The 21,890-nt window shown below is 36.2% G+C and overlaps 2 protein-coding genes and 1 long non-coding RNA gene across 4 annotated transcripts; 2 read left to right on the plus strand and 1 right to left on the minus strand.

Moving 5' to 3' along the window:
* Positions 1 to 2,538: 2,538 nt before the first annotated feature.
* LOC127976717 (endoplasmin) lies at positions 2,539 to 8,832 on the minus strand. The gene is made up of 18 exons (XM_052581332.1): positions 8,662 to 8,832; positions 7,769 to 7,871; positions 7,277 to 7,418; positions 7,067 to 7,183; positions 6,445 to 6,776; positions 6,258 to 6,369; positions 6,034 to 6,156; positions 5,825 to 5,941; positions 5,611 to 5,748; positions 5,452 to 5,529; positions 4,774 to 4,839; positions 4,406 to 4,675; positions 4,076 to 4,321; positions 3,832 to 3,968; positions 3,419 to 3,497; positions 3,174 to 3,329; positions 2,996 to 3,091; positions 2,539 to 2,807 (listed from the first exon to the last, which is right to left on the minus strand). Exons 1-18 carry the CDS (start codon positions 8,708 to 8,710, stop codon positions 2,781 to 2,783), a joined length of 2,388 nt encoding a protein of 795 aa, XP_052437292.1. The 5' UTR covers positions 8,711 to 8,832; the 3' UTR covers positions 2,539 to 2,780.
* Positions 8,833 to 8,867: 35 nt separating this feature from the next.
* Positions 8,868 to 18,298, plus strand: ttc41 (tetratricopeptide repeat domain 41). Its single transcript, XM_052573950.1, has 17 exons — positions 8,868 to 8,880; positions 10,868 to 11,285; positions 11,420 to 11,517; positions 11,825 to 12,005; positions 12,089 to 12,306; positions 12,880 to 13,043; positions 13,138 to 13,600; positions 13,690 to 13,929; positions 14,683 to 14,842; positions 14,942 to 15,090; positions 15,254 to 15,381; positions 15,889 to 16,069; positions 16,184 to 16,334; positions 16,548 to 16,697; positions 16,786 to 16,907; positions 17,766 to 17,892; positions 17,971 to 18,298. Exons 1-17 carry the CDS (start codon positions 8,868 to 8,870, stop codon positions 18,125 to 18,127), a joined length of 3,120 nt encoding a protein of 1,039 aa, XP_052429910.1. The 3' UTR covers positions 18,128 to 18,298.
* A 67-nt stretch (positions 18,299 to 18,365) lies between these two features.
* On the plus strand, positions 18,366 to 21,865 carry LOC127976723 (uncharacterized). Of its 2 annotated transcripts, none has more exons than XR_008157915.1 (4): positions 18,366 to 19,862; positions 19,940 to 20,095; positions 20,722 to 20,877; positions 20,988 to 21,865. It is a non-coding gene; the product is annotated as an uncharacterized LOC127976723 (long non-coding RNA). The 2 variants fall into 2 exon arrangements; XR_008157916.1 differs by having other exon boundaries at positions 18,366 to 18,926.
* Positions 21,866 to 21,890: the final 25 nt, after the last annotated feature.

The raw sequence follows: 21,890 nt of genomic DNA on the forward strand, positions 1-21,890 counted from the left end.
GACTCACCACTAGCGCTACCACCAGCAGTCAGGCGCGCGCACCGCTCAGCCGCGCATTTCTAACAGCAGCAGTCAGTCAGAGGCGGAGAGAAAGAAGAGCGTTGTATGGCTGTATTTTCAGGCCGATCTACCCTTTTTGTGTTAGCTGTGAAAGGGATACTAGTTTCTATATTTAAACTTCACCTAGATGTGCACCAGAATTAATTATTTTTTATTATTTTATCAATAACTGATTCTCCAAGAGCAGTGGATATTACAAGGCGCCTATCAGAAATGATTGTGAAGGACCTGCAGCCTCTTTCCATAGTGGAAGATGTCGGCTTCAGGAATTTTGTATGAGGAGAATTTGTTTTACAATTGTGAAGTAAAACGTTGTGACTTTAAGAAAACAATCCTGAAAAGAAGTGCACAAGAGGAGAAACATTTTTTTATTAACATGCTACTTGAAAAGAGAATTTGTTTTTACATTTTTTATATTTGTGAAGTAATCATTTTGTAACTTTGTTTATTTAAATAAATCAGAAGTAACCAAAAGTTGTTTCTGAACAAAAGCTTTCGTAGTACTGATTAATAACCCAAAATGCAAATCACAAAAACAAATTAAAAGTCATGAAAATTCATTTAGATTTAGGTTGAAGACGCATCCACCTTAATTATTAAAAAGTATCGATATTGGTATCGGTATCGGCGATACTGGCCCTGTATTTACTTGGTATCGGATCGATACCAAATCTAGCGGTATCGCACACCTCTAGAGCAGCACTCACTTGGTTGCAGTATTTCTGAACTGATTTAAACTAATTTTAGTGATGATCCAACACATTAAATAGTTTATTGTACAACATGTCAATACAGATATTCTTAAAATCAATCATTATTAAGACTATAAACCTTTATGCATCAAAACACTGGATTGCTAATTGGACCCTTGACCTTTGATATCAACAACAAAAGCAATGGGATGCATTTGCTGCTCCCTTTTGAAAGTCGATAAGTCTATTTATTTGCATTTATTATGGTTAGTTTAAGTTCATTTGCATTTATTTGCATCTTTTCTGCTTCCCGCAATCTTTTGCACTCGAGACCCACTGCAATTATATATACACATGCTTAGATTTTTATAATAGATTTATATAGATGATACACACACACATACGCACACATATGGTTAATTTCTACTGTAACAATAATTTAGTGAGCATTTTATATAGCAAATGTATATTTTATATACATAGTATTACTTAATATAGAATTTAGTTACATTTAAATAAATTCAAATTAAATGTTAATAAAATATTATTATTCTCAATCAACATACTAGACATTGTAAAACTGTAATCTTTTTATTTGTAGTAATTTTTATTATTGCTATTTAGGTTTAATTTATTTTTATTGTGGTTATTTTATTTTAGCTATATTTCAATAAACAAATTACCCAAAAAGTTAACATTTTCAGTCTTAGTTAAAGAATGTACTTAATATGTGACTCAGACCTATCAACCCACCCTTAACGTGCCTCAGAGAAAAATGAGAATCATGCTCATTCAACAAATATACTCTCAAATGCCTCAAGCAGCATCTCTTTTCTGGGATCAAGCAGGGAATACATAGAGAAAGCCAAACTGAGGAAAATCAAATACAGGATCGTGGAGTTCAATCCAATGGTATTGAAGGGGAAAGTTAATCTGGACTCATCCAGACCAGAACACAACAGGTGGGTATTTCTGCATCTGTGTGTTAGTATTCTGAATATGGTGTATGTTTATCACTTTACATGGATTGATTTCTCACGTTCATCAAAACACAATTGCCTCTCACAGACATCCTATATGATCCTACTTATTTGAGAGGGTGATTCCTTTTATTATTTGAAACTTTCTATTCACAACCATTTTCCACTTTTATAAAATGTTTCTTTGAGCAGCAAATCAGCACACTAGACACTGAAGTAGTGATGCGGAATATTCAGCTTTGCATCATAGGAATAAATTACATTTTAAAAGATCAGAAACATTCCCAATATTTCAAAATCAGTTTAATGTTTCCTAATCCTGTTTACAATGTTAACCACAAACCAAACATCGCAAGTTAATGGAGTCCTTAGACCCCATGAGTGGAAGGTCAGCTCTCCTCTTGAACATCACAATGTGTCTCGTGGAAGATAACGTTTTTTAATTTGATTTGGGAGTTGAAACTTGTTGTAAACAAACGTTCTTTTGTGTGTGTTCTATGAAGAATGGAGTCCTGATAACCGTTATCCCAGATCCTTACTCAAAGATGCACGCTTACTGCACTGGAACGGCCATTTAAAGCCCTGAAACTATCCCTGTGTCCATCTGGACCTCTAGGAGAAATGGTTTATCCCAGACCCCACAGGAAGATTCACCCTGGTGCGACCATGAACAATATTTAAAATTTAAACAATCACTTTGACTTGATACAAATCGATGAACTAAGGCTACTAAATAAATTAACAAATACCCAAAATGGAATCCTGTTATTTTGAGGGGAGTTTGTAAAATGACAAGGAGAACAAGGTCCTTTTCAGGAAACATTTAATGGTTCAGTGGACAGGAGTCAGCACTCCACAACTGGGTCAGTTAAATATTAACAAATTTACAATCATGGAGGAATGTAAAAAAAGAAACACAAACATAGCGCCTTAAAAAAACAGCTCCTAACCCCCAAACCCACCCGGCACAGAGAAAAGATAACCAGCTGAGATCGCCATCTTCACTCTGCATCACAGTCCAACACCTCGTCCCTCCCAGATTGAAACTTTACAACTCGACTTTGGCTGTGGTATCCTGAAACGCAGAGAAATCCATGTGTTAACACGCATTAAGATTTAAGGAACTGTTAAAAATGGCATTTTGCTCCTCATTTCTCACCCTTACATCGTTTCAAACCTCTTAAGTTCTCCTTTAGCATTAGATGACAGAACCATGGGTTTGAAACAAAATGAGGGTGTGTATGTGATAGTTTCCACACTCACCGTTTCTTCCTCTGCCTCCTCTTCTGCCTGGACCTCCTCCTCATCCTCCGCTTCTTCAGCCGGTTCTTCTGGCTCCTCCTCTTGCTCTTCCTCTACCTGTGGACACAGTAACAGGATATTGAGCCATGCTTCATTTGAGCATCGTTTTCGTATTACTGGCACTCGACTGTGTGTGTACCTGTTCTTCAAGATCTACATTCATGCTGAGCCGCAGCATGCGCTCTATTCTTTCTCCATAAGCTTTGGTGTCTGCGAGTTGGTAGCCGGATCGCAGTGTGGCGGTTTCAAAGAGCACCACGGCTAAATCCGCAGCGGTCTGATCCTCAGCATCTTCCTACAACACAAAGCACAATATATCAGACACTCTGAACTTTTTAACAGCATTTTTTTTTTTTTTTTTGATCGGAGTTATGCTTGACTTACTTTAACTCTCCTCAACATCTCCTTGATGAGAGGATGTTTGGGGTTGATTTCTAATGTCTTCTTTTGACTTGCATAATAACTAGAATGAGAGGAAAAAAAAGGTTCACAGTTAGTATGAATATTATACATTTTCACTTTTCACATGGCAGGAAGTGGTGGGTTGCACGGTCAACCCCATTTCTAAATGGTGGCAAGACACTTATTTTCAGAGCACTTTATACAACGCATATTTCGTCAAAGCAGCCTGTTTGCAAAGTTTTGCAGGGAAAATCCTTTAATTTCAATGGGAATCCACACTTTTTTGCTAGTGACTAGTGAAAAGTTTTTATAAGTCATTCCCTTGCAGTAACTAAGTTGACTGGAAGTAGAATTTGCATATGCACACATGTATTTAAGCTTTTTAAAGGACGTACTTTGTGGAAATGTCTTTTCCTGTCTGGTAAGCCTGGGCTTTCATGATTCGTTCCATGTTGCCAGACCATCCGTACTGACTTGCAACCAGAGCGCAGGGAGACTTGGTCAGCCTCTGAGACAAAACGGCCTTCTCAATCTGAAACGCATTACAAGGACAAACTTGTTTAAAATAGTCATCTACCACTTCTAAAAGGTCAGTCAGTTTATAATATCCAATACAATACAATATAAAAATGATCATACGTTGTCCTTCAGGGCCTTCTCTTTCATCCAGGTGGTGAGTGGTTCGAAGTCTTTCTCCAAAGTTTCTCTCTTCTCCTTGGCCTTGTCGCTCTCGTCGAATTTCACGCCTTCCTTGGCCACATTCTGGAAGCGTTTGCCGTCAAACTCGGGCAGAGCCTGGATGCAGTACTCGTCCACTGGCTCAGTCAGGTAGACGACCTCATATCCTTTCTTAAGAAGCCTTTCCACGAATGGAGAAGACTCGGCCTAAAATCAGAAAGATTACATGTTAACATGGAAAAATAGGGTATCTTTTTAAGTCCAGCTCAAACTAAAAAAAAATTTGTGCACCTCCTTCCTGCTGGTTCCAGCCATGAAGTAGATCTTGTCTTGCTTCTCCTTCATCCTCTCCACGTACTGCTCCAGACTAGACAGTATGGTGTCACTGTGGGAGGTCTGGAAGCGGAGCAGCTTGGCCAGGCGGGTTCTGTTGGAGTGATCCTCAATCACACCCAGCTTGATGTTGGTGCCGAACTCCTTCCAGAACTTGTCATTGTACTGCTCCTCGGCGATCTTCTTGATCATGTCCAGGGTCTTGCGGACCAGCTTCTTGCGGATGACCTGAAGAATGGAGGTATCAGCGCAAGTTCACGGCATCATGTATAATGTACATAAACCGTCATTCGAGGTTACTTTGATCTGTAACACGATGAGCTCACCTTGAGCAGTTTGTGTTGCTGCAGAGTCTCTCTGGACACATTCAGTGGCAGATCGTCAGAGTCCACCTGAGAGATGAAATCAAACAGAGTCACCAAGCATTCATTATAGTGATGCAGTAAAATCAATTATAGGCCAAAACTGATAAACTATCCGATTTTGTTCCATTCAATGAATTGCTAATTAATGCAATGTTAGTCGAATTAAAGAAAAAAAAAAAAAAAAAAAAAAAACAGTATTTATTAATATTTTCAATTAGCTTATTTTTACAGTTTCATTTTTCAGTTTAGATTGAACAAATTTGTGCATTCACCATTTATTATACACATCATATTTCAAGTTAGCTTTCATGGACTTGTATTAGTAACTTTAGTACTTCAACTTATTTGATTCTTATGCAGATAACAAGCGTAATAAACCTATTTTTGGCAGATAACATTTCTTTTGTACCCAGTATTACATTAGTGCAGGCATGCAATCTGCTCAAGAATGGAAATGCTCTTTAATAATGAGCCAGTGCACAGGAAGGCTATCACTTCTAGGGAAATGCAATGCAAACATGCATTATACTTAGAATTTTAAACAAGCAGAACTAGGATTGTGAAAGTTTCGAGTCACAGAAAATGTCAATGCATCCTGAATATCTTACAGACTACACTTAAAAATAGACAAACACTTACAACGCCTTTGATGAAGTTGAGGTACTTGGGCATCATGTCATGGAAGTCATCGGTGATGAAGACTCTACGCACAAACAGCTGAAAGAACCAAAATGGGAATGATTAAGAATTCAAATACAATAAGACAACGTGTTCTTTTCAAACTTAAAGATGAATTACTTTGATGAAGTCATTCTTCTTGGTGCCATACTCATCGAAAAGGCCTCTGGGTGCAGATGCAGGGATGAAGAGGATGGACTTGAAGGTGACCTCTCCTTCAGCGGTGAAGTGGATGTGACTCATGGGCTCATCAGAGTCCTGAAAATTAAAAATGATGAGCCACAGAGCATCATACAAGTTGATTCTTTGCGTGTTAAAGCACAGGTTGACTCACCCTGGAGAAGGTCTTGTAGAAGGCTTTGTATTCGTCCTCCTCCACTTCCTTTGCAGGCCTCTGCCAGATGGGTTTAATGTCATTCATCAGCTCCCAGTCCCACACGGTCTTCTCCACCTGAAAAGGATTAAGGAATTGTTAATTGAGAAACATTCATAAAAAAGCCTCTTACGGATGTTTACTTGTATATTTGGAGCCAAATACAGTACCTTCTTAGTCTTTGGTTTGTCCTTGTCTTCATCCTCTTCCTCAACCTCAGCTTCATCTTCAGTGGCTTCTTCCTTCTCTGCCCCAGTGTCCTCCTCTTCAATGGGCTCCTCTACAGTCTCCGTCTGGAAATGAGACAAATTCGTGAGTTTGACATCTACCAGCTAGTTAAGCTATTGATGAACTTTAAACTCGAAGGTCTGGGGTCTTTGGTGGAAACACTGACCTTGCTGCTCCATACGTAGATCGGGAAGTTGATGAATTGGGAGTACTTCCTCACAAGGTTCTTAATGGTCTCCAGCTCAAGGTAGTCTGACGCTTCCTCTTTCATCACCAGTCTGATGAAATAAGACTACTTTAATAACCTGTAACAATGTAAAAATTATTTGCGAATTTTAAGTTAAACTGCTTACGTAATGGTGGTGCCTCTGCCCAGAGTGTCTCCACGAGGGTCCTCGATGACGGAAAACTCATTGGAATCAGATTCCCAGATGTGCTGGGTGCCGTTGTTGTGCTTGGAGGTGACAATGACCTTATCAGCCACGAGGAAGGCAGAGTAGAAGCCCACACCAAACTGACCAATCAGCTCAGAGGTGGACTGACCCTCATCCTGCATCTCCGTCATCTTGCTGAGGAACTCGCTGGTTCCGGATTTGGCGATGGTACCGAGGTTCCTGACCAGTTCATCTTTGGTCATGCCAATGCCCGTGTCAGTGATGTGAAGCATGTTCTTTTCTTTGTCAGACTGGTGAGGACCGATAAAAGACACAGTTTTACTACTTGTATCAGGGTTATGCAATATTTAGTTCTATTTACTAAAGAAGCCAAGAACGAAAAATGTGTTTGCATTGCTAAACAAGGTGTTGAGTATCAAAATTAAGATATGAAAATGCAGGAAGGAAATGCTCCTCAATTAGCTTCATACACGTTTGAATTTCTTTTGCATTGCAAATTAAAGAGTGATGTTATATTTCTCGGTTTCAGTAAACCGGGTTCATCTGTAACGGTGGGTTTCGGGACTCATTTCTAACACACCTTGATTTTAATAGTAAGTTCTTCATTTCCAGCAAGAGCATCTTCATTGGTGAGGGACAACAACCGGATCTTATCCAAGGCATCGGAAGCATTAGAGATCAGCTCTCGGAGGAAGATCTTAAGGATGAAAAAATTAAGAATTAGGAAGTGTTGATCTTGTGTACAACTCGTAAAAACACAATGAACCACATAAAAGTTCTAATAACTCACCTCCTTATTCTTATACAAAGAATTGATGATCAGTTTCATCATCCTGTTCACTTCTGCCTGGAACGCATGCTTTTCTGCCTTTTCCCGAATTTCTTTTATTTGCGAGGCGTTCAAACCATCTAGCTGAATTGCTTCCTCCTCCCTGTTGGAGAAAAGATGGAATCATGGAAAAGTGCAAAGGATGTTTGTTAGATGTCATTTCCCTGAGGGGACTTGTTGCTATTTGCCCTTGGGTATTGTGGAACAAGACACAAGTGCATAAGCCAGATGTCCAACCCCCTTTGGGGATCACTTGTGGCTTTTGTGAGGAGCTAAAAGTGAATACATCTTAAGATATAAACAAGTGCGTTTAAATAAGCTAAAAATAGCAGCCAGGATTAGTTTTGAGGTTTTATTTAAACCACTTTAAAATTAGAGTCTAAATGAAGGGTCACAAGTGTGAGGAAGAGTCCAGTTCGAATCAGTCAAGCGCAAGTTCAAGTCCATACAGACCTCTGAACAACCTCGTCATCTGTGCGGGATCCGTCTCTGCTCTTCCCAAGGTCCTCTTCTACTGTGCCGTCAACGTCAACTTCATCATCAGCTTTCACAGATGCTGCAATTATGCAAACCATGAGATTAAAATGAAGCCACATTTGATGTGAATGCGACATTGACAAAAAGCACTTTAAAGCCAGACAGAATCTATGGTGTTACTCAGCAACTTAATGATATAACACAGAGCATCAAAATACAACTTATTTGAATCACAAGTGTTTCATAACTTAATTCCCAAATATATTTGCTCAGCAAAGACCCTATTGTGCACAGCAAGGCTGTTTGTTCATTGTATGTGAATATGCACTGCATGTGAAGTTAAATTTGATTATAATTGCCCAGGTTCTCCACATCTGAAACGTGCAAGTGCACCTTGATCTGACAATCAAACAAGATCCTTGATTAAATTCTTCTCTAAATGTGCAATTAATATGCATGATTTTATTTCTCTCGTGCATGACTATTTTACATTAAACAAATCGTACATTACTCGTACAATTACATAATTTCAATGCAATTAATCGATTTAATCGACACCATATATAACTATATGAATAAATAGAATATTATTATGCGAAGCCCATTTCAATCTTAAGGAAACTTCCAGAAGCACATGCGAGTCAATTCCACTCTCCATGTTTTATTTCCTGTTCTGAATCTTTCTTCAATTTAGGAAGCGTTAACATATCTACATAAAAGTATTACTTAAAAAAAAAAAATGCTAAACGTTACATGCCAAAAAAGAGGAAGCACACAAAGAAAGCAGCATTACTGCAAACCCTCTCTGAAGCTTTGTCAAGTTCAAAGGCAAAGGTGCATTCCATGGGCATTTATTAAAAGGTACTCACCGAATGCCAAAAGTGCACAGAGGAGACCGATAATCCACAGTCGCCTCATTGTTTTTGGAGAAAAATAGATATATATAATTTATTAATGAGACTCAATAGCGGATTAACGACTTGAGCAGTCGCAGTGGCCTCCACACCTCAATGGGCTCTTGCAGTGCGAAGAAATAGAACAAGAAGTCGGCTTTATAAACTCCAGCGCTCTAGGGATGTACTCAGCCGGTATGAGCCAATCACAGCACCCCACGCACAACACCGCACCAATCAGAGAGCGATCCGCGGCAGCTGCCCTCCAATCACCGCCTTACATGTCCGATTTTACACGTTCCAATCGTGGCTCGCGTTGATTGGCTCGACGGGATGCCTGTTCATCGAGCCAGCGTTCTGAGGGGATTTCGTCATAGACTGTGACAGCTGATCTGGGGACGGTGTGAGTATTGTTTCCTGCTTTAAACGGTTTGAGGGAAACGGAACTAGATGATTCAGAATCAGATTTAATTTAGGGCTACGGTTACTTTAGCAACCAGTTGTTGACAAGGGTGAAAGACCACAAGAAAGTCAGGATAAGATTGAGATGTTTCTTTTTTACTTATTTTATGTTGACTAATATTATTGCATTTGCATTGCAATATGCATTTATTTTATTTTTCTCTATTGCATGTAACTACTGACATTTTCACACACTAAAAATGCAAGTAATAAATATTAGGAAAAAAATAATGGGAGAAACTTCTGATAGCTTATTTCTGGGGTTTCCTCTCGGGCCTTATCTGTGTTATGTTCCAGGTGATCTTCAAGAAGAGCTGATTTACTTGAAAGCAAAGGTGTTTCCTCACCTAGACACACTTTGCCAGGTGAAGGGAACGTGTTTCAGACCTGTGGACTTGCAGAGAAGCAAACAAGAAAGAAGAGATGATGAAAATAATCATAAGCTTGATCTTTTAGACCAACGGTTGAAAATCAGCTTGGATCTCATCAGTGATGGGAATAACGGCGTTATAAATAACGGCGTTACTAACGGCATTACTTTTTCCAGTAACGAGTAATCTAATTGATTACTCTTCTCATCTTAATAACGCCGTTACCGTTACTGCCAAAAAATGCGGCGCGTTACTATAACTGATGATGAAGCTGTTTTTTTTTTTTTCATCAGACCAACTAGATCTCTGAGCGAGAGGCAAATACTTTTTTTACTGTTCTTCCTTGGTTAGTGGGCAGAGCACGAGACAAGCGCATAAATGCTGACGATTGGCTGAGGTAGAGTAAAATTTCATTGTAAGCCAATCAGAGGTAGAGTTGGGCGGGTTTTCGAAAGCACGCATAGTAGTGATGGGAATTCGGCTCTTTTGACTCAGCTCACTGAAAAGAGCCGGCTCTTTGGCTCACAAACGGCTCTTTAAATGACTTTGACTATAATATTTCAATTTTTATTACATAATTATTTAATTTCTATAGGCTAAATTTGAAAAAATAGAGTTGGCTCTTCAGATATGCGAGCCAGCTCCCGAAGTTCAACTAAAAAAGCCGGCTCTTAGAGTCGGCTCATTCGCGAATCGCGAACGACTCATCAAAAGCTCATTCGCGAACGAGTCGATCCATCATCACTAACGCTCATTCGCGAACGACCCATCATCGGACAGGACAGGACACACAACGAACAACACAAGCCAGTCAGTCAACGAGAGACAGGTATGGCGACGAGCCCAAATAATCCAAAAGTAGCCTTCTCTAAATAGAAGTATATACATTACTTTTTCCTTCAAGAAATTAAAGAAACAATAAAAGGAAATATCAAAAGTTCCCAAAAATCTATCGTGTTATTTGCATTGATCCACTATATAAACATAATATCTACATACATGCCATTTGATTGGAGGCTAGTCTCACTTTGTCCCACAGCAACTTTTTTTTTTAGATGTGTGTACAATGTTTCATGTTTCTGTTAATAATGTATTGTATTAAGTGTCCATTTCATTATAATATTCAGATTTATCATAAATAATTGAACATGCACATGTTTTTTAAGTTCCTTTAAAGAGGGGTAGAGGTGGGGTCACGTTTGAGCATTTAAAATTTAATTTTACTTGAAAGTAACGCAATAGTTACTTTCTTAAGTAACTAGTTACTTTAAAAATTTGTAACTGAGTTACTAATTTAGTTACTTTTTGGAAGAAGTAACTAGTAACTGTAACTAATTACTTTTTAAAAGTAACTTGCCCAACACTGGATCTCATTGACCGCTCGTCCTTTTTCATTTGTCTTCTTGGACACAGCTACGGACAGTGTCTGCCGGCTGAAAATGGTTCTCGGTCTGATATTGGACCATGTTCTTGGTCTGAGGTGGCTAGGAACTTGCACGTTGCTGCAGAGGCTGGTTACCCTTGGGTTATGGAGGATGAGTATCGCACCAGTAGCCTTACAGAGCTGGAGATCACCAAGGCAGCCTTCATTGACAACAACAGAAGCTGCTTCTTTTATTTTAAAGACTGCACCCCTCAGGACACACAGGACGACAGAAGTAGTGAAACGTGCAATTTCTTGAACATGCTGTCCACTCAAAGCCAAAGGGAGAGACAGAGAATGAGAAATCAAAAAAAAAAGATCATAAATCATTGTCTTCCTGTCAGGTCTGAAACACAAATGCAGATTTATATGAAAAACTAAAGGCCATTTGTGTAATTTTTTTTTTTTGTATATATATATATATATATCTTTTTCCACCATCCTTTTTTATTTTATTTTTTTGTTTTATGTGTGACAGATTCTTCAGAAATCTTCATGAACTTGAGGAGATGATAAAGGTGGACTGGGAGGGAATCATATGTAAATTTCACGAGGATCCAAAACATCCCATCTCAGGTAAGACTACCCTTTAAAGGGCCACATTTTGAGCTTTAATCAAATTCTTTATCAATTCTAAGTTGTATTTTATTTTATTCTATTTTTTTTATGCTTTATCTAGCCTATTGATTCAGTGTAAAAATATATAAGAGCATACATGATGCATATTTAAAAATAGTTCAAAGTTACTATTATCACTTATGATAGGTATGATTTTGATGAGTTGTTATTTTGGGTTTGGGGTTTCTCAGTCCCAAAAACAGAATATGAGGGTTCAACAATTCAAGTAAGATACATTTATGATTTGTGACTTGATTTGTTGTAGGATGGCAGGATTCATTCGATCTGCAATACCATGCGATGTATGCGCGTACATTGTGTGACTGGTTTGTGCCCTCGGCACCCACCACAGAAATACTGAACGCACTAAACAAATTTCTGCATCCTGTAACCCATAATGCAAAATCTGAGATGCACTCAAAAAATCCAGAAGCTCATTTTACATGGTAAGAACATAAAAAACAAAATAAAGTAGGCAAACTGTGTTTGATTAACATATATTATGTTATAGGTCAAACTGTGCTTTCAGTGATCTTGACCAGAACGACTCAGAGAAATCTATTTTACTAGTGTGCGGTGAAAGGGGTTGTGGGAAGTCCACTCTGGCAGCATGGTGGCTGCAGTCCTTCTGCAGACAAAATCCTGATGTTCCAGTCATCTCTCACTTCTGTGGGACCAGCACATCCAGCACTGATGTCAGGTCTATGCTCAGACAGTGTACTGCGCAACTTCGAAGAGCACATTACAGTAAATTGCCTCATTTTCCAGCAAAAATATGTTTATGATTCGTGGAATTGTCTATATAATTAACAGAAAATTATTATTACAATGCACGTTATTTTATGAAAGAAAAAAAAGTTTGATACATTTAAAGATTATCCACTTAAAATTTGAAATTGTATTGTACACATAAATTTCAAAAAACATTTTGTACAAATATTATAATAAAAATAGTGTGTGTGTGTGTTTGTATGTATATATATAATTTTGACAACTTTAAAATAAATAAGTTATAAATAAATTGTGCATGTAAATATTGTAATTGAAATTGAAATCTGAATTACTAAGAAGATAAAAGTTAGACAAGAAATATGCAATATAAATAAAATAAACATTTGTAATAATTAAAAAAATTAATATATGAAATATATATATTTTAAATAATATTTTAAAGCATTATAAATAAAGGCAAAATATCTTTAACAATGAGTATTATTAAATATATTAAATAAAAATAAAATGTTATAGAAATATGTTTTTTAATAATATTTTAGTGCATGATGAAGACCAAAATATTTGGATATTTTACATTATCTGCAGGTGATTTTCCAGATTGGGATGATAGTTTGGAGGACGTGATTGAGTTTATACATCTCCATCGGACCGTCCAGGCATTTACTGCAGCAGCCAGTCTTGGGCCTTGTATTCTTCTTATAGATGCTATTGACCTTCTGACAGAAACACTAGCAATATCAAAGCAAGAGGTGATCTTTTAATCTCCTGTTTGATTCAGTTAGATGTCTTTAGATATTTTATTTCAATAAAATAAGCACCTTACTTCTGTATTTTGTTTTCCAGGTGAAGGAACTGCGATGGCTGCCAGATGATCTGCCTCGCTATTGTAAAATGATCATCACAACAACGTTTACTGACCTCACTTACAAAAGTCTGACCAGCAGGACCGATGTCCAGATTCTCATCTGTCCCCATCTCTCAGATTCAAGTGTTCTGGGCAGCATTATGTTCAAACATTTGTCTTTGCCTTACAAGGAGCTACCAGCCAGTGTTTTGCAAAGAGTTGGATGTAAGAAGCAGTGCCACATTCCGGCCTTCTTAGCGCTCATTGGCACAGAGTTACGGACATGTGGAGTGCTGAGGGAGAAAGAGGAAGAGATGGAGCTGTTGAAGGAGTATATAGAGGCTGATTCAGTTCCAGAGCTCTGGGTGAAGGTCATTCATCGCTGGGTACAAGATTACAGCAGAACTGCTCCAACAGAAGATATTACTGAGGCTCAAACATGCTCTGCATCACTCAGGGATGGTGAGTCCTTTTTATTTTCTTATATAAAACCATGCTTGCCATGACTTTATTAGTTAAATCTAATAAGCATTTTCTCTTCTTCTCTACAGATCTCTCAGGCTGGGTTTGGGACACGCTCTGTCTTATTCATGTGTCTCGTGCTGGGCTGACTGAGCCTCAGGTTTTGGCTTTGCTGGAAGATTTAGGCTACTGTGGTAATCTGCAAATCCAGGTTTTGGAATGGGCCAGACTGCGCTCTACATTTTGGCCTTGGGTTCAAGAGAAAGCCAATGGGCTTCTGAGCATCACACATCAATCACTCAGCCAGGCTATTAACCTACTGTTGCATGGTCAGGATGGTTTTACATTATTTGTTTTATTCTTCTTTATTATATTTCATTCCTTTCCGTCCTTTGCAAATAGTTGCTTTGAGCAGCCAAACCTTTGATTGAATGCCAAATTATACATTTGTAAATTAAATGAAATTAAATAAAAGTAAAAATATTTAGAAAAATTATAATAGCTAAGTATTTTAATAAATATTTTTAAAGATAAATGCATTAAAAAATAAATATTTATTTTAAAAACTAAATATATTTTAAATTTTTTTACTAAATGAATTTTCAGTAGTGACTTGTGCCATCTATAAATGAGTAATTTGTAAATTAAATGAAAATAAAATTAAAACAATTATAATAAATAAATATTAAAATAAATATTTTACAAATAATTATTTTAAAAAATTAAATTTATTTTTTATTTTTACAAAATAACTTAAGTAGCAACGTGTGCCATCTGTAAATGAGTAATTTGTAAATGAACTGATATAAAATAAAAAAAAATATATATAATAGATAAATATTATAATAAATATTAATACATATACAAATAATAATTTAAAGATAAATCATTAAAAAATACAATATTTATTTTAAATAATAACTATTAATTATTAAATATTTTATTTTTATTTTTACAAAATAACTTTCCAGTAGCAACGTGTGCCATCTGACAATATGATTCTTGAAATAGAGTCATATAGTCTCAGACGGGCATTTCCAGGTCATTTAATGCTGTTGTGCTTTTGTTTCTTGCGTTTTAAGGTACGGATGGTCAGAATTTCTACCAACGGATGCTTGCTAAGTTTTTTCAGAAGTCCAGTTTAGAGCTTTGTAGCTGGGCAAGAAAGATGGAAGAGATTCCTTGGCATCTCAAGCAAACTGGTTCATTCAACGAGTTGCATGATTTCCTCAGTGATATGTCGTACGTTATCTCTAGTTTATCTTCGAATATAAATATTTTACTAATGCAGCAACCTAGTTTTCAGTCAATGATGAAATAAACCCTCCATATTTTTCATAGTACCGTGGAGTTTTTGTCAAGCAGCCTGAAGCGATTCCCACAGATGACAATTGATGTTATACATTATTGGACACTACTAAGGCAGAGAGGATTTGACCCTGTGACTTCATTCCAGAATCTGATGGCTAAGACTTGGGAGCATCTTGATGGTAAAACAAATAATTTTTATTATAACATGTAAAAATCAGAAATATTTATCATTACAGTACAGTAATGTAAATGGAATTAAACAGTTTTATAAATTGTGAAGTATTCTGAGGTATTGCCTTCTACAGATCCTCATAATTCTGATATTCACCTGGTCTTTCTTAGATGTTCACCCTCCAGATCACAGCAGTTTGTGGAGACTGTCATTGTTCTGTTCTAAAGTTCTGCTCTGTTTGGGTGAAATGCAACAAGCTCGAGAGCTGCTACTGCAAGCAGATCGAATCTTCCAAAAGGTAAAAATAATAAAAGACACTGATATTTGTGACCCTGGACCACAAAACCAGTATTAAGTCGCTGGGGTATATTTTTAAAAAACATTGCATGGGTCAAAATGATGGATTTTTCTTTTATATCAAGTACAGTTCCATTAAGATATTTTGTAACTTTCATTTTGTAAATATATATAAAAAAAATATTTTTTATTAGTAATATGCATGGCTGAGAACTGGACATCTTTAAAGGTGATTTTCTCAGTCTTTAGATTTTTTTGCACCCTCAGATTTCAGATTTTCAAAAAGTTGTATCTCGGCCAAATATTGTCCTTTCCTAACAAACAATACATCAATGGGAAGCTTATTTCTTCTTAAGCTTATTCATGAGATTATGTAGGAATCTCAATTTAGAAAAAATTACCCATATGACTGGTTTTGTGGTCCAAGGTCACAATTGATAAATGATTAGCTCTAATCATTGTCAGAAATTGTATGCATTCAATTTAGTTTTGATGGTTTCTTCCACAGGGCGTAGAGCTGGATAGTGACAGTATGAGGTTACTACTCAAGGTGCAACATATGCTGGCAGAGCTTTACGTCCAAATGCATCTGCCAAAAGACACAGAGATGTACTGCCACAAGGGACTTGAGACGGCCCGGTCTCTTACAGTAGCCCACCTTGACAGCACAGAGGTCAAACTGATAGTTGGTAAGATTCATGACATATTTCATCCAGCATTCACATAACTCTTATAAACAGACAAGAGAGTTATTTTCATCAAGGTTAAATTTGAACACATGTAGCACTAATCTGCTCTTACAGGACAGCTGCTTTGTTGTCTGTGTGTGGCATTGCTGGAGGATGGACGGCTTTATGCAGTACCAGGGCTTTTCAAAGAGATCAGCTCGGATAGATGCATCTCTGGCCATCCTTGTGCTGACGGCACAACAATGCTACTGAAGGCCATTCACAAGTAAGATAAAAAAAAAAGTTGTTTTTCTCTAAATTAAATTCAATTAAATTGATAATTTATATCAAATAACATTTAAATATTTGCAAATGATACATCCATGACAGTATTTGTCAGTATAGTCTAAGAGTTTATGACCACTGTTTTCTTAGCCAGAAATATACTGTTCTTAAATTACTTGAAGTCCATTTAAATGCATTTCCACATTTGGACTAGGTTGAGTCTTTGTGAGCCCCAGACTGCTGAGAAATGCTTTCAAGCTGCACTGGCCAGCCGGAGGCGCTGGTACGGCTATGATCATCCTCTGGTAGCAGTAGTGGAAGAGCAGCTTGCAGATCTCTGGGCCAGAGCTCAAACCAACACAGAGTGAGATGCTTGTGTTTAGTTACATCAACCTGTCATCAAACCTCAAAGTCCTATTGTTTGATTTCAAGGTCACTGGCTTGACTTTTAGATGGACACAGAGGAAGATGGTTGAACTGTACCGGCATGTTATAAGCACTAAAGAGACTGAGGCTCAGATGATGCAACTTCCCACCATGCAACACAACCTTGCTGTCATTCTTACAAAGCTTGGTGAGTGACTTACTTCTTAAATGGTGACTGGTTGAGCCACTGTGTGCTTGAACACAACAGTAACTTTTAAAGTGGCCTTGGTTTCAATGGCATATTTTTCATTAAAACCTTTGAATCAAACCACCCGGCTCCAAAATGAATCACAACTTCACAAACTCTGATTTGAAGGTAAAATGTATTTGATTTATTTATTAATTTAATTTTGGACAAAAATAACTGTGATGTTTTTTTATATTTATACACTGCTAGCCCAAGGTTAGGAATAATTAAGATTTTAAAAAAATTCTCAAGGCTGCCTTATTTGATCAAAAAACACAGTAAAACAGAAATATTCTAAAATATTATTACAATTTAAAATAACTGTTTTTAAATATATTTATATTATATATTTTCAGCAGCCATTACTCCAGTCTTCAGTGTCACATGATCCTTAGGAAATCATTCTCTTTACACTTTATTTTTATAGTCCACTTTAGATTTTCCATTAACTATACAGTAGGCAACTCCGCAACTTCATATTAACTAACTCTTAAAGAGTAAAGAGTAAAGGTAAAGAGTTAGTAGAATAAGTTGACGTACTTATACTGAAGACACTGAAGACTGGTGAAATGGCTGCTAAAAAAAATCAGCTTTGCCATCATAGAAATAAATAATATTTACATTTATTAAATTGTAATAATATTTCAAAATATGAAACAAAAAAATCATGCATTTGAAGACTGAAGTCATTTACTGCAAGTTTAACATGCCTTGTTGAATTACAAAATATTAAAATATGTAAGTTCTACTGCTGTTGTCTGTTGTCATTGCATCATGCTCTGTTCTGTCACAGATGTTTTGTGTATTTTACACTGGCAGGTAAGATGTTGTTGCGTAGCTGCAGTAGAGTTGAGAGGAGAGAGGGGCTGGATCTGCTTCAGAGAGCTGCAGACATAAGGATTCACCTCCTGGGCCCTGAGCACCCACTGACACGAGACCTGGAGCTGTGAGCTCAGTTTCACTGCAGTATTGTATTGTAATCACACAGACACTCTTTAACTCTTAATTCATTTTTAATTTTCAGGGTTTCAAACCCTGATATTGTAGGACAGAGGAAGCATGTTCTAGAGGTCATCAGGACCACCTCAAACAATAACCTGTCACTAGGTATAGGTCATCTACAACTGCTTACAAGGAATCACACAGTGGGCTGCAAAAACCATCCTCACAGTCACAAATAACATGAGCAACTACCAAAGTCCCTAAGAGCTTCTCTACACAAAGAGCATCATGTTGTAACCAGGATGAAACCCCCAAAAGACCATGGATGGCTTTCCAGGTCTGCGTATTTGGACCACAGAGTGACATTAGGACTCTATTGCAAACAGGAAACACTGGTAGGTTGGACCGACGATGGCCCCTTACCAGATCAACCCGGGGTCTTTCTCAGGAAGATGCATCATGCAGGAGGAAGCTTTGAAAGCACTGAACCAATAGAAAACCAATAGAAAAGAAGACACTGTGTCATATGGTCAGAGTAGCTATTCTATTCTATTCTATTCTATTCTATTCTATTCTATTCTATTCTATTCTATTCTATTACTTCTTACCTTTGTGTTGCTCATTGAACATTCCAAATTTCTGTAAAGCTGCTTTGAAAAAGTAGATTTATAGTGAACAAATATCTATTTTAGAAATGTATCATTTGTTTGCATAAATAAATGTTGACTACGTAATTATTATAGTATACATTCACAGGACATAAAACAAAAATACAAAAGCCTGTGAAAGCAGAAATAAACTGAATGCTGAAATACAGTACATGTATATATAATCATATTCCTATTTAGTCTATAATATTTTGTTGAATACAGTGTTGGTCATCATTAATCTATCTTTATCTTCGGAGCTTGAGGGTGGCTGGTTTTTTAAGACTTTTATTTTGAAAAGAACTGGGACTGGGCTCCTAAGAGGATTTCTGAACGTTACGATCGCCAGGATTTACATCTGTGCAAGTATTATGTTCTACGGGAAATGCAGGTAAGGAATGTAAGGATGGGAGATAATCTGGATATCTAGCGTAATATGCTCCCATTATAATAATTGATACAAGACTAAATACATAAATGTTACTTATAAATCACTGCAGCTGTGTGCGCTAATCATAGTTTTAGTAGCATGAAAAATTTATAAATTCATAAGGATTGTAAGTTCCATTCATAATTTGCATGAGCTTTAATTTATCTAAAATTATTTTGTGAATATTTTATTGCTGCTTTTAACATATACGCTACTATACAAATCTGCACACACCTGTTCGTTATTCATTATAGCTATTTTCCACATTTCAGAATAACAATACATTGAAATATTAAATAATTGTGATGATAAACAGATTGGCCAGTCATTTTGTTTAGTAATTGTTCATTTTATTTTTAACTAATGTTAAAACGTTCTACATAATCAATTACGCAGGACGTTTTAATATTGGTTAAAAATAAATAAACAAAATTACTGAGCAGTCTGTTAATTAATGATTTATTAATATTAATAACAGCACCTATTAATAAGAATTAAGTTTAATTCATATTGATAATAACACCCAGCAACGCTATACTATAAGTAGTATAATAATAATGATGATCAATAATAACATTTTGCTATGTTTTAATTGTGTTATTAAGTATAATGGTTATGCAGTTGTTATTGTGTAAAAAATCTGAAATAAAACATTATTACACTTTTATACATGAGAATATCTATAAAAGCTATTTTGGTCAATCTCTTACACAAATTAATGTATGGAAATTATGTAGAGCCCAAAATCACTAAATGCTTATGTGTTTGTCAAGAAGGAGTGTAAATTCTTCAATGATATCCAGTCACGGCATAATCATCCCCTGTTGTGCGCATGTAGGCTTCATGAACTGAACGAGGATGATTCTGCTTCAGAATGACCCTGGTCTACTGCCAGGGGTGAGGAAATGCAAACAGGAAGGCTAATTTTTTTTTATTTAATTTAATTTAAATGCCCTCCTATATTTCTTTCGCAGGGCCACAAGTTGGTCCCCAGGTTTAAAGACTGCACAGTATCGATGAGAACAGCCACAGGATGCTGGAGGAGCGTGGTCTCCCTGGTGACATCATCCATGACCTGACCTACATCTACCAGAACGTTTATCGCCTCAACACACAAACTATAAGCAGTGGTAAGGGCACTTACTGTATATTCATTCACACATATTATACATGCAGTTATTCATATAATACATACATATACATTTCAGAACTGATATCTGATCAAGGAGTCAAATACAACATGCAAGCTAGCTTACCTCAATAATTTATTTATCTTTTACATTGCTTTTTTATTTTAGTTTAAATAGTTTTTCAAAAAAGATAAGGACTTTTTAAGTGCTTTCTGTAGTTTATTTTTGAAACTGAATAACACAGTTCTATTTAAATTGATTTTATATGGCATTAGCTGGGCTAAAAATCTTTTTTTATTATTATTTATTTATTACATCCTTCCCTATCCTATCCTTTCCAGTGGGATTTTAGTATCATTGATATACTGGTTTTTGTTTTTATATTTTCTGTTTAATTTTAATTAATAATTTTGTAATAATTTAATATATTAATGTAATATATTGCTAAAATAATATATATTTAATATATTACTTTAATATATATTTTATTTTATTATATATATTATTATACTATATTATGAAATAACAAACTTATATATAAGTTTGTTATTTCAAGTAACAATTATTATTTTATGGTTTAAGTTTTAGTTAATTATAATAATTCTGCTAGCTTCTCTTGGATTCAGTCCAGGCTCGAGATCGGTGGATTTTGTGTCCATGACCAGGAACCATGACCATGTCTCATCCATCTCTGAACCCACCCACTACATCCTGACAACAGAGTGGATTTGGTACTACTGTACAAAGGAGATCATGAGAACTGGATAGAGTACGTTCAACAGGTGAAACTGGATTGCAAACATAGTGTTTATACTCACAGCTTTATTTTAGTTTTTTATATTTTATATTATATTATATAATTTGTAATTATTTGACTGTTCTATTTTTACAGATATGCACCAAGCACAACACATAGAGGAGGGTGCGCAGGCGACCACGCTTTGTGTCTATCAATGAGGTGGAAGCTAAAGCTGCCCAGTGACGGACCAAACACACAAACACATTCAGATTATCAGTTACTGCTTTAGTTTTGTGTCACTTCTCAATTAATACATTGAGAAGATATATCATCAATTTATCCTCAGTACACACACACACAAATATATATATACAATGCTGCTTGAAAGTTTGTGAACCCTTTAGAATTTTCTATATTTCTGCTTAAATATTACCCATAAAATCATCAGATTTTCACAAAAGTCCTGAAAGCAGACAAATAGAACCCAATTAAACAACTGAGACTATTTATTCAGAAGAATGATCCGATATTACATATCTGTGAGTGGCAAAGTATGTGAATCTCTAGGATCAGCTGTTAATTTGAAGGTGAAATTTGGCTCCATCTGTTCAGAGGTGTTTTTAATCAGTATGTGTCAAATGTCAGTGCATTCCTTGTTTTGTTTGAAAAACAGGGATCTATCAAAGTTTGATCATGTTTGTGGAAGTGTATCATAAATTTTTTCAAAATAATTTAAAATCAAAATAGAGCTGTCTTTGCCAATAAATATGTGGCAACATTTTTTTATTTTTGTATGTGTTTACGATTTATTATAGCTCAAATAGGTAAATAGATATTTAGAAACTGTGACTAGCATTATTTTTCTATAATTTTTCCATGCCTGGATTTGTCTGTTTGTCCTTCAGTGACTGTTGTACCTTCGTGGGGTGATATAGATAAACTCATGAGGTATAAACTTATTATAATATACAAAAATATTAAACACTTTTTTCCATATCATGTATTCATCAATAAACTCTCCCTGTTTTTCATATTTAGTCCATCATTTGAATACAA

Source organism: Carassius gibelio, chromosome A4, assembly GCF_023724105.1.
Source record: "Carassius gibelio isolate Cgi1373 ecotype wild population from Czech Republic chromosome A4, carGib1.2-hapl.c, whole genome shotgun sequence".
Classification (NCBI taxonomy): Eukaryota; Metazoa; Chordata; class Actinopteri; order Cypriniformes; family Cyprinidae; genus Carassius; species Carassius gibelio.

What these genes read in the sequence shown, in the direction of transcription:
- ttc41 (XM_052573950.1), top strand. An exon ending in CTACTGAAGGCCATTCACAA is followed by an intron (nt 16,335 to 16,547) that starts GTAAGATAAAAA and finishes CATTTGGACTAG; the next exon opens with GTTGAGTCTTTGTGAGCCCC. An exon ending in TGTCATTCTTACAAAGCTTG is followed by an intron (nt 16,908 to 17,765) that starts GTGAGTGACTTA and finishes TTACACTGGCAG; the next exon opens with GTAAGATGTTGTTGCGTAGC.
- LOC127976717 (XM_052581332.1), bottom strand. Translation starts at nt 8,710, where the DNA reads ATGAGGCGACTGTGGATTATCGGTCTCCTCTGTGCACTTTTGGCATTC. An exon ending in CTGGAACCAGCAGGAAGGAG is followed by an intron (nt 4,322 to 4,405) that starts GTGCACAAATTT and finishes TTCTGATTTTAG; the next exon opens with GCCGAGTCTTCTCCATTCGT. An exon ending in AGAAGGCCCTGAAGGACAAC is followed by an intron (nt 3,969 to 4,075) that starts GTATGATCATTT and finishes AATGCGTTTCAG; the next exon opens with ATTGAGAAGGCCGTTTTGTC.